Genomic DNA, 12995 nt, shown 5'->3' on the forward strand with positions numbered 1-12995 from the left:
TTTATTAAACGTCGTTGACGTCCATTTTGCGAAGTGTAACACATACATCCTATAGAAAATTGATCTCTGTACCTCCCGGACACCCATTTTATGTACCCCTCCTGATGCACATGGTAAGTCAGTAGCAGCTAATATTTTCCTGTTATAACTGTTAGCATAACATTTTCAAATGAGCTTTATTAAAGATTGAACTTAAGACCTCGCACTCAAGGAGTTCCTTGTCAGACACAATTAAGCGAAGCAAGCAGTGGAAACATTTGGTTTAATCACCGCAGAAAAAGGCGAAGACCCAACCACAATTAGACAAAGTGATACTGAGTGAGTTTTGGGACTGGAATGGTGTAGTATTAACAGAATATCCTAGTAAGAGGCAAACCATCACAGGAGCCTACTGGTAAAATCTGACGATGTTACGGGACGAAGCGTAGCAGGAAGCTGTGTACAGAAATGTTTATACCGCGCGATAACGCCCAGGTCATTCTGCACAGGGTAGTCAGACATGCTGCTTCTTTGGGCTAACGAATTTTATCTTGCCCCCTTTATTCTCCTGACATGGCTGTCAGTGACTTCTTTCCTTGGATGAAAATGAATTTCCAGAATGACGTCGCAGGGATATTTTTGGTGAACGTTTCTGAACAGCCAAAATGCAGGTCTACAACCAAAGTTTCCAACAAGTAATCCATTGTTGAGAAAAATGTGCCGCATTGAAGGTGTAGTGTTCGATGCTGGTAAGCAGCACTGTCCGTTTTTCCGCTTGAGCGACATTAGGTAAGGCACAATAGTATACGCTTTAAATACATAATTTTATTTCTATGATTTGTGTACTGGAATGTTATTTTCTGTTTGTTTCATGTTGCACGGAGGAGATCCTACCAAGTGTTTCGGCAGCGCGGGTCACTATCACAAGAACATTGATGGTACTTGGTAATAAAAGGATAGATTATCTCAAAGACTGAATATGTACAGAAGGACTATCATCAACATCAAGTTTCACATCTACAGCTAGATTCTTTTGCGGCAGTTTTAATGAAAACTTTATGTTTGTCCTCGTAAAAATGTGTATACCAGAGCGACTGGCACAGTTGAGTGTGCTGTGACACTCGAATTGGACCTGCTCATAAGCATGCTAAAATAACGTGTCTCTATTATTATTCTGTACTCTTGCTCAGAAATGGTAATATTATCAAAAAATAGTCTAATTTTTATAGTTGTTTATTAGTGTAGGGGTTACAACAACAACCTTTGCAACACACATTATTTCACAAAGAATGCAACACCTGTATCTCCATTGACCTTTGGTGACCATCATATCAACCTCCGGCCATTTCGAATTAAACAACTCTGCAGCAGCATCAACAATTTTCAGCCGTAATGAGGCCTTGGTCGGAGACTGGACAACTTCAGTAACAATCATTAAACTTGTAGTTGTTAATTTGTTCATAAAAATTTCGCATCACCAACTGTAATTACATAGTAGAATTAAGTAGAATTAATGACTTAACTGTAATAATTAAAGTCATTTGGTATTTTATTCTGTTATAGTCTGCAAACTTACTGAACCTACTGTGTATACTTTTAGGGTATTTTGTGTAAGTAATAAACATGGTAGTTCTACATGGTATTTCCAAAACACTTATGCATATAATTTTGAGTCTATGAAAATGGATTTATGTAAAAGTTTCATTGTAATGGTTATTTACTTTAACTGAAAGAGAGTTTATTAGAAGAATTCATCAAATAAATTAATCATATTGTAATCATAATTGTAAATAAGATATGGCAGCGGATTTATTAAGCAATTCTCAGTTTTGGAAGAAAAATTGTTTTACCAAGATGCAGACATGAACTACATGGATATGACTAAAATTGTCACAGTTAAATATGACAAGTAGGAGAAAGTGAATATTTTAAATGTGATACTTAAGCTTTGCTACGAAAAAAATTTGATTGTATTGAGAGCATAGATAAAATACCCTATAGTTTGTAAGTTTGGGAACATTTATAGGAATGTTTTGTTTGTATGGACAGACGGATATTACACTTTCATTAGTGTTACAATTTTATGAAATAGCATTTGTGCTGGGGCTGAATCAAAAATAAATAACTGGAGAACATAAACTTTATCACCAGATTGCACTTAATTTTAACATCATCCCTGCAGCAGGAAAAACTGGTATTACAAATTTGTATTGATAGTAACCAATCTTCAATTAGATGGTTCAAAGCCTGTTGTGTCCAATATAAAGTCAGTTGGTTCAAATTCCACACATTTTACATGACTTGTGAAAATGAAAAAGTGTTACAATACGGAATTGCATTTCAAAATCACATTTCACGTCATTCTCTCACTGTCAAATTACACTTACGAATTCAGTCTTGCAACCAGCAACAAGATACACTTCTAGGCATTACAAAGTAACAAATTTCCTAGTTTCTAAACTATTGCTCATTGTATGTAAATAAACTACAAGTGTACTTAGTACAGGCATACACCACATATCAACACAAATCTCTTGTATGTTATGAAGAACAGTGTACTATAATAGTTCTAAAACATTGGAAGTCTGCAAAAGCTAGACAACTGCTGTAAGTAACAATATTTTCTGCTTGTTGTTTTTTCTGTTGATATTCGTCACAGATTCCTTAAAGAAATAGTACTGCTGTAATCATCTCATAAATGCCTCACAAAACTATGCTGTTACCATGTAACATGAGAATTTTCTTTGAACAACTGTAAAGACACTTATTTATGGTATCTTTCTTAACAAACTTCTTCAATTACAGAAGAGAGGAAGTAAAATGTTCGGAATTACGCTTGCAAGTTATCCTTGCCTCTGAAAAGTAGAGATTTCTGAGATAGTGTTGGCATACCTCTAAGTAAGTGTGTGTATATTGCACTTACCATATTAATGCAGCTGTCCCCGTGATAGCAAGGGTGGCGAAGGTGAGCACAACGTGTTGCTCACGGAACATATTGAGATTTAGACCAGATCTGAAAACAGTTATTGCTCATTATGATTTTTTAAAGTCAGCAGCACTATAATGAGATAATTTACGACAATAATTGCTATATTTGCTCTGTGTTATACAGTATTCAATTTTATTACTGATATACTATTTGTGAATTTATCTATCACTTGCACTGCAACATGGCGCAATTTGCAAGATCACACTATGAAACACCAGAATTTAAATTTTGTATCAAAAATGACAAATGAGATGAGAGCACTTAATTCACATTATTTGTCAGAATACAGTCTGTAATAATAGAGACAACTGTTACACTTTCACTGCTTCCTGTCTTAGTTATGAGCTTCATTTTCATAAATAATGCGCTGTAAGTTGACGACACTCCAAGACTTCCACGGAAATTCCTACTATTACAATCGTTCATTCCTTCTACAGAGCATTTACTTTTCTTAGAGTACTTTTGATATGAGGCATCTAGACTCTACCATGAAGGTTGCCTTCTACTTGGTTAACTGTTGTATAAATCACCAGGTCTGGATGGATCCCGAGTTCGATTTTACAAAGAGTGCTCTGTGGTAATTGCCCCTTACCTGCATTTATCGTGAATCTCTTTCCCAGCACAAAGTCCAAAGCGTCTGGAAAGAGTCGCAGGTTACTCCAGTATATAAGAAGGGTAAAAGAATGAACCCGCAGAATTACAGACCAATATCCCTAACTTCGGTTTGCTGCAGAATCCTTGAACATATTCTCAGTTCGAATATAGTAAACCTTCTTGAGACTGAGAAGCTCAGGTCCATGAATCATCATGGTTTTAGAAAGCACCGCGCGTGCGAAACTCAGTTTGCCCTTTCCTCACATGATATACTTCTAGATTTCCGAAAAGCAGTTGGCATGGTGCCCCACTGCAGGCTGTTACAGAAGGACAATCATGTGGAATAACTTCACAGACATGTGAGTGGCTCTAAGACTTCTTAAGTAATAGAACCCAGTATGTAGTCCTCGACGGCGAGTGTTCATCAGAGACAAGAGCATCGTCAGGAAAGCTCCAGGGAAGGGTGAAAGGACCGCTGTTGTTCTCTATATTCGTAAATAATTTGGTGGACAGGGTAGGCAGTAATCTCTTGTTGATAGCTAATGATGCTGTGGTATTCAGTAAGGTGTCGGAGTTGAGTGACTATAGGGAGATACAAGACGACTTATACAAAATTTCTAGTTTTTGTGATGAATAGCAGCTAGCTCTAAATGAGGAAAAACGTATGTTAAAGCGGATCAGTAGGAATAGCAGATCTGTAATGTTCGGACACAGTGTTACTGGTGTGCTGCTTGACACAGTCAAGTCGTTTAAATATTTGGGCGTAACGTTGCAAAGCGATATGAAATGGAACGGGCATGTGTGAACTGTGGTAGGGAAGGCGAATGGTCGACTTCGGTTTATTGGGAGAATTTTTGGAAAGAGTAGAATTCGCCTGTAAACGACGCCGCATATAGGACGCTGGTTCGACCTATTCTTGAGTATTGCTTGAGTGTTGGGGGTCCGCGCGAGGTCGGATTAAAGGAAGACATCGAAGCAGTTCAGAGGCGGGCTTCTAGATTTGTTACCAGTATGTTCTAACAACACGTAAGTGTTACGGAGATGCAAGAGGAGCACAAATGGGAATCCCTGGAGGGAAGGCGAGGTTCTTTTCGAGAAGCATTATTGAGGAAATTTAGAGAACCAGCATACGAAGCTGACTGCCAAACGATTCTACTGCTGCCATCATACATTGCGCGTAAGGACTATGAAGATAATAAACGAGAAATCAGGGCTCAAAGTAGGGACGTAGATTGTCGTTTTTCCCTCGCTCTACTTGCGAGTGAAACAGGGAAGGAAATGACTAATATTGGTTCAGGGTACCCTCCACCACGCACCGTATGGTGGCTTGCGGAGTGTCTATGTAAATGTAGTTGTGGAATTTGTTGTGTCAAGGTTGCTGCGTTTCTTTTGTCTCTTTGTCTTTTTGCCGGACACTGTGGACTAATAGTATATAATATTACTATTAAACAACAGTAGAAGGCGTTCACCAAGAGAGTGAAATATAACCCTATCTAGTGATGACGAAATTTGCCGACAGGAAAACGAGAAACTGTGAAGACTAATGCGACCCTATTTATTTTGCTTATATACGCTACCAGTTAAAATAGTTTCTATATGCATGGAATATAATAAAGTACATATCAATTACCGGTATTAGAACTGATAAGAAAATGTTGTCGTTATAATTCATTTGCTTCCGAATATAGTAAGTATATTGCCACTGAGATATCAGGTGGTAGATTAACCTTATGAAACCACCCTTACAGTGGTTTAGAATTGGATGCCAGGTTTTGCACCGTGCAACCAAACCAATCCTCCCTGGCGAAGCCTCGTTAGTAAAAATGTGACGAAAATCTTTTCTCGTGAGACAGTAAACCATTAAAAATTATATTAGTTTACCTAGTAGTTCTGTAGCATAATGAGAAGTATCTCGGCTTGTAAGGTAATGGTCATGTGTTCAATACTTACAGAACGATATTACTTTTAAAATCGTTATCAAAAAGATTTTGGTTTTTATTTTTATTCATTTAATTTGGTTTAAACACATTTTTTTCTTAAATTTAATTTCTGATTCTTGAATGCCTCACATCAATTACTGTTTTAATTTCACTATTTTGCACTTATTTCATGAAGTGAATTTGTATAAATAATATAATCGCAGTACAGCAGCGTTTATATTTTCTCATGCGTGAAAGTAAATTACGTTTTAAATGTTTGTATGACAATAACCACGGAAGAAAACATACATATCGCTCTGGGACCAAATAAAGTGTTGTTGTATTTTATACCATAAACTTTGATGCCTAAAGCCAAAAATTACTTCTGAACATTTGCTGAGAACCCCACACTTGCTTAATCCGGCACTGCCTACGCACACATAGACGTTTCCAGGGGCAACAAAAATTTTTTCCAATATTTCGCCTAATTATTGACCAAATTTAATAATTTAAAATGTCCTCATAATTTAACTATTAAGAGGTATAACCTTAAGTTAAAGATTTAACAGCGTAAGTCAAATATTACAGTTAACAACTGTGTGTACGTAGTGGGTCAGGAACTGGGATTTAAGCCAAGGGCAGCAAGCTTAAATCTGGCGCCTCTTCTTTCAGCCTCCCATAGGTATCAACAGTTTTATAATTGTTAGTAGGTAATACATTTCGAAATAAATATCACTGTCTTACAACACTAACTTAATATTTTGACTGAATTAGGTTGAAAGTCAAATAGACGAAACAATCATTTAAAAAAGTCTAAAAATAAAACATTACTACTCGTTTACAAATAATAAATTTAAAATTTCTCTTTTCCAAGCTTTTTTGTGGCAAAAATGTTTGTCATCTCATCACTATTTATGGAAGCAGTTCGTTTGCGCTCTATGGAGATCATACTCAGATTTGTTAACCTTTATGAGCAGCCATGCTCCTCAAATAATATTTAAATATCCTTTCTACAGATAAAACAGTGACTGGGATGGCGTGGAACATTTTTAAGACTGTAGTGACGCTGAGATACTCCACTACTAATTTATTTTTACAAATTAAAGTTAATATGGATGTGCAGCGGCATCATGCAAGAATTTCTCTACTGTCAGCACAATGTGTTTGAAACCTTCAGTTTAAAAAATAAATTCTTCCTTGTTAAGGTCTTGTACATATGAATTTGCCAGTTCCGCTGCTTTGGCCTTTAAGTCTTCCACTTCCATTTTTTGAATTTGGACACCAAACAGAAAACTAAACTTTGGCCTAATTTTCTCCAGTGCCTTAAACCAGGTACTCAGTTCCCTTACCACTCTGTCAGTTATTTGTAACAGGGACATTCTGAACAAATCTTCCTGTGAATGTTCGCTTACTTCATCCTCAGAAAGCTCATCTACATTTTTTTTCCCTTTCCTGTAGCCCTTTTTCTGAGAATCCATTGGTATAACATTTTTTTCTGCTAAGACTTTCGCTTCAGAGGTACCTAGAAATTTTAAAAAATATATATGAATATATCGAGTATCTTTATCAGATATAAGGTCTTCTCATTGCAGAAACTGATTGACATGATCATTTTTAAATATTGCATTCCAGAAACAAGTTTAGAGGTTGCTTGGGGCGATAAACTGAGAGGTGCGCCATAGGCTCCAAATGCAACATTTGTATACTCAGACAGTGTGCATTACAGTTAGTAGCCAAAATTGACACATGTGAAAGTGTACGATGGAAAAGTGTGTGTGTGGGTTGTGAGGCAGTATTGATGTGTGTCACATAGTGGTGATATGAACTGCGATACCTATACACGCCTGGTGCATTCATAGTTGCAGAACACTGGAACATTTAGTAAAGTTCCAAGCGTCTTATTTTACCATCGCACTTCGGTTATAAAGTAACGGTACCCATCAGCAAACTTTGAGCGAAAACATTTTTGGTTATTGGTAATTACCAAGAATGATGGCCTATCGTAGTCACGGGATCCAAACGATACATATTGAACGTGCAATAGTAAATCGATCACGCCAGTCTCGTAGTGGGCATTATGATCAATTATTTGTAATCGACTTTTTTATCTGTTTTCCATCTTTCCTTTAGTTTGTCTACATTACGTTCCTGCCCTAATTATTTGTGACTTGATTGGGAAACCCATACGGTTTCTGTCGATACCTAGTTTAATATTCTGGTGATCCTGACGTTTCTTCCGCGGATTCGATGACATGGAAAACTCTAATTCCATTTATATCCAGCATGGACTTTTTGCTGCAAATGTTCTGCCGGACGAGGGAAGGAAGGACTGTGTTGACTGTGGTGCTGCAAAGTCTGTAAAACATCGTAAGAGGAGTGTCGATACTGAACTACCGGTGCAATTTCATTGCGGACAGTGCGCAAAATGAACGAGTGTCAGGAAAAATACGTGTTTCGACTCTTCCAAGTTATCTATTCAGACGAGCATAATTCTTAATTCTTATATCGTGCAAGAGTCGAGACTAGACGTTGCAAGCAACAGCATCACAAACTGAGTTATCTGCATATACCATCTGTCTACTTCGGGTTTTGCCGAGAAGTCTGTTACGTGGTAGTGATAAATGATGGTGTACCAGTTGGTGGAGCGAATAAACATGTAGCAGTAGACGAATCTCATATAGCTAGATGAAAGAGCCAGAGAGGATGACCTTCAAAAAGTGAAATAGATCACATTTGGGTATTTGGTGGAATAGAAAGAGTCCCAGAAGTATTTCGTTGTCAGAGTATTGTCCTGAACAGGGTCGCTTTAGTGGGTCTCATAAAACACTTCATACTGCCTGGTACTAAAGTTATTACAAAGGGGTTTTAGTCATACAAGACTCTGAAAGCTGAAGGGCTCGACCACGAATTCGTGAACCATTCTGTGGAGCTCGTGTTTTCGGATGACCCCAGTGTCCACACCCAGAATATTGAGTGGCTACAGAAATCTGTCAAGTCTTCCATAAAAAGAGAAAGTGGTCCCGGACAAAGGGGCGAACTGTAGTTGTTTCAGTATCTATACTTTCACAACTTGAGTTTGCAGGGGAAAGTTGATAGATGCGGCACTCTGCTGATATTCTTGTGTGATATTGACAGTATTTACCCTGGCTATGGGATTAGATTAGATTAATTATTCATTCCATAGACCCATAAAAGAGGGAATCCTCCTGGGTGTGGAACATGTCAGATAAACACATTACAAAAATGTTATTAGAAAAACTTGAGTTTCACTAATTTTAATGATCCTCAGTCAACAAACAGTAAAATTATGTACATGAGTTAAATTTAAACTTCTAATATTTACAGTTTTAATAGTTAAATCTACTTTTATTAACTCCATCATTCAGACGTTTACTAGTTTCTTGGCTATTACACCCAAGTACTGTCAAAAATTAAAGGAAATTATTCATTTCAGTTATCCTCAGTTAAGAACAGTCAGATTATGTACAAGATTTAAAATTAAACTTCCACCATTTACAGACTTATGACATAAAAACTGCTTTCCATACATCCATCAGTCACACAGTAGGTAGTTACTTGGCTGTTACAACCAAGTATTGTCAAAAATTAAAGTATAATAAATTTTCATTAAAATGGTCTACTGCACTTGTTGAGAAATGCGTGGACGGAATAGAAGGAGTTGGCCACCAAAAATTCTTTTAAATTATGTTTAAATTGTGCCCTATCGGAAACTAAACTCTTAATGGTTGCTGGTAACTTATTGAAAATATGGGTTGCTGAATACTGGATTCCTTTCTGGGCAAGAGTAAGTGATTTTAAATCTTTATGTATATTGTTCTTATTCCTAGTATTGATACTGTGCACTAAGCAGTTAGTTGGAAAAAGAGATGTATTATTTACAACAAACTTCATTAAGGAATAAATATACTGAGAAGCTGTGGTTAATATGCCCTATTCTTTGAATAGGTTTCGACATGATGTTCCTGGATTTTCACTACTCATTACTCTTATTATGCGCTTCTGCCCTGTAAAAATATTCTCTGTTTGTGGAATTACCCCAAAATATGATACCATATGACATAATGGAGTGAAAATAAGCAAAATATGCCAGCTTTTTTATATTTTTATCTCCTACGTCTGACATCATTCGCATTGCAAACACAAACTTGTTTAGGTGCTTTAGCACTTCGTTAGTATGTTGCTCCCAACTTAATTTATTACCAAGTTGTAATCCCAAGAATTTTACACTCTCAACTTCTCCTATTTCCATATCATCATATTTTATACACACACAAAAAGGAAATCTCTTGGAAGTTCTGAACTTATTAATGTCAGTAAAAATTTGATTAGCTGCCTTTTCTAAATTTACGTTTGATATACTAGTTATTGCAATGTTTGTATCATTTGACAAATAAGACAAACTTGGCATCTGGTAATGCAACAGATGACAGGCTATTAATACACAGAAGAAACAGTAGTGGACCTAGTATGGAACCTTGGGGAACACCACATGTAATTTCTTCCCTGTCAGATGCTGTCTGATTGTCTACTCCTGTAGTGTTACGTAATGACACCCTTTGTTTTCTATTAGTAAGTTGTGATTGAAACCACTATGTAGCACTACCAGTGACGCCATAATATTATAATTTACTTAAAAGAATGTTGTGATTCACACAGTCAAATGCCTTTGACAGGTCACAGAATATGCCAGTTGCATCTGATTTGTCGACCAATGAATTAAGGACATTTTTGCTGTAAGTGTAAATAGCTTTCTTAATATCAGAACCCTTAAGAAACCCCTATCTGTGATTTTGACAGTATGTTATTTTCACTAAGGTGCTTAAGTAGATGCTTGAACATAACCTTTTCAAAGATTTTTGAAAAAGGCTGGCAAAAGTGAGATCGGTTGGTAATTTGATGGCATTTCTTTGCCCCCTTTCTTGTGGAGAGGTATAACTTCAGCACATGTAAGCCAGTCCAGGAATGTTCCTATGACAAGTGATTGATTACATAAATAACTAAAGTTATTACTAAGCTCACATGAACACTCTTTTATTAACTTTGTTGAAATGTTATCATAACCACTACAATGCTTCGATTTCAAGGACTTTACGATGGATTCTGTTTCTTTGGGTGAAGTAAGTGTCAATTCCATTTTACTGAGATTGTTTGTGTGCAGTGGTCTCAGATATTCCATTTCATTATTTACTGAACCTGATAACCCCATGCTATCAGTAACACAGACAAAATACTTGTTTAAATGGTTTGCAACACAACATGTGTTTGTTACCAGGGTTTCATTTATTTTTAGAGCTATTTGTTCCTCCTCATTTCTGGTCCTACCTGTCTCTGACTTAAGTATATCACATATTGTTTTTATTTTATTTCTGGATGTATTTATCTTCTTCTCACAATGCAGGTATTTAGATTTCTGGATAACCTTCTTCAATATTTGGCAGTAATTTTTGTAATGAGCTATAATGCTAGTATCAAAGGTGTCCCTACGTATCAGAGAGAGTTTCCTTTTTGTCTCACATATATTTATCACTTGTGTGATCCATGGTTTCTTATTAGACTTCTGCTTAATGTGAGTTACCTTCAGGGGGAAAAGGGAATTGTTCCTGTAGCATATACATCACATGGACTGTCACATAACGAGTAAGGTAAATCGTCTCCTTTGAAATTACAAGTATTTATGTAATGCTTTCCTTTTGTCGTTGGTGTAGTGACCACCTTAAACATACTCATAACGCCTGCCACGAGACTCGCATGATCGACCTACTATCGCACGTTAGATACGTACCATCTAGGCCCCGCGACGTCGATAGGCAATCATTCTTGGAAATTACCGATAATACCGCATTACGGAAGTAACTCACTATACGGTGTGTACGAATATAAGTATTCCTCTATTTTAAGAGCAACTTTAGCGATTTATACACCAGTGCTGACATACTAATGTTATTACACCGCTTGACGGAGAGCGATTAATGCTTTACGTAAAAAAAAAAAAAGTATCTTCTAGACTCAGCAAACAGTCCACATAAATAATACCGATCGTGCCTGACAAGTTAAAACTTTGGTCGGACCGCAATTAGAAGCTGCATTTCTGCCTGCCTTTCACGGACAAAGCACTGTCTGCGTGTAGCTTAAGTGCTAACGCGAAAACACCAATTTTACAGGTGGTTCCAATGTGATAGTGCCTTTCCCATTTTCCCCGGCAGGTTCCCTACAATTTGGCTGTAGTGGCCGACCGATTTGTAGCGTAGCTTGAGGTCTAGATTACGTTGGAAATTTGCTTTATAACGAACTAGAATTTTCCGGAAGCACTGATCCTGTAACATAGTGAGACAGCTTCAGGAAAGTACGGAAGGAATTTGGCGAACCTTACGACATGACGGAACTTAAAAGGGGTGGTTCATTGGCCGCGCCAATGGTAGCGCATAGCACGCTGACGTTTACCCGTCGCATTTGGCCGTTGTTAAAGGGTGTTTTCTTCGATATGTCGAAAGTAATTTACAAGTACGTGGAAACGAACAAAAACATCGAAAATCTTTAAATTGTTTAAGATACTAATATTACTTACAAAACTGTCTATTAAGAGTAAAATTGCAATATTCATCCTGGATATTCTGAAGTATTCTCATTAAATGCAGATCTCGCACCATGGAATTCATAAATTCATTAACCACTTCAATTGGTAGAATTCTGTCGGTTTCTTCTTTGAAAAGTTAAAGAGAATCCAAGTTCTATCTGTAATTGAACCCCAAAACAAATTATGCTACAGCCCTAATCAAATCTTCTATATGTGTGTCACAAAAGATTTATTGTTATTATTATTTGTTACCAATAAATACTGTCCCACGTACATAAAAATAAATATAGACATTTCCCGTCTTTGGAATCGAAAGACTAGTTGCCTGAGCTAAGGCTCTTGAAAAAAGTACATTCACACAAGAAAAATTCAAGCAATGGCGTTGAAATTAACATTCATTTTTCTGATCAGTATGCTTCCAACCGAATGCGATATTCACACGCTTTAAAACGACCTGTTGACAGATGGGCAAGATTACGCTTATGCACGACGTTTAGCAGTGCGAATTTCCAAATAAACGTCTTCCCTCACACAGCACCAACGGCTGTTATTTCATAGTAATGTCTACGGCACTAGAAAAGCAATATAGTTTGCGGCATACCTTGTTTTCCAAAATTGCTGTGCTCCGGTGACGTGGCACAGCCCATTCAGTTATTTATAACATGTGTATCTAGGAACGCCTGAAAACGTTTGCCAGGGAAATCAAATCACTCAAATGTTTCAGCGATACAGAAATCAGCATAACTCAAGGATGTAATTATTATTTCTCTGACAAAGATCACTGCTCTCCCCCACATGCTCATTCATGTCCAAGTCCAGTTTTGTACATCTGAAGTTAGAAAAACACGGAACAAAGCACCAAAAGATCAAGAGGAATTTGAGATATTACCCGTCGCCTTCGACAAGTGGTGTGATGGTA

The 12995-nt window shown here is 37.0% G+C and overlaps 1 protein-coding gene across 2 annotated transcripts in view; it reads right to left on the reverse strand.

Annotated features, from left to right (window-relative positions):
* Positions 1 to 12792, reverse strand: part of LOC126267008 (uncharacterized) — a 103557-nt gene extending 90765 nt beyond the window's left edge. Inside the window, exons 1-2 of one of the 2 annotated variants that reach the window (XM_049971772.1) lie at positions 12678 to 12792; positions 2903 to 2992 (exon numbers count right to left, since the gene is read on the reverse strand). In XM_049971772.1, coding sequence (XP_049827729.1) covers positions 2903 to 2973 — 71 coding nt within the window. In that variant the 5' untranslated portion in view covers positions 2974 to 2992; positions 12678 to 12792. The remainder of the gene's footprint in view (positions 1 to 2902; positions 2993 to 12677) is intronic. The other variant, XM_049971774.1, reaches the window with a different exon arrangement.
* Positions 12793 to 12995: the final 203 nt, after the last annotated feature.

Source organism: Schistocerca gregaria, chromosome 4 (genome assembly GCF_023897955.1).
Source record: "Schistocerca gregaria isolate iqSchGreg1 chromosome 4, iqSchGreg1.2, whole genome shotgun sequence".
Taxonomy (NCBI): Eukaryota; Metazoa; Arthropoda; class Insecta; order Orthoptera; family Acrididae; genus Schistocerca; species Schistocerca gregaria.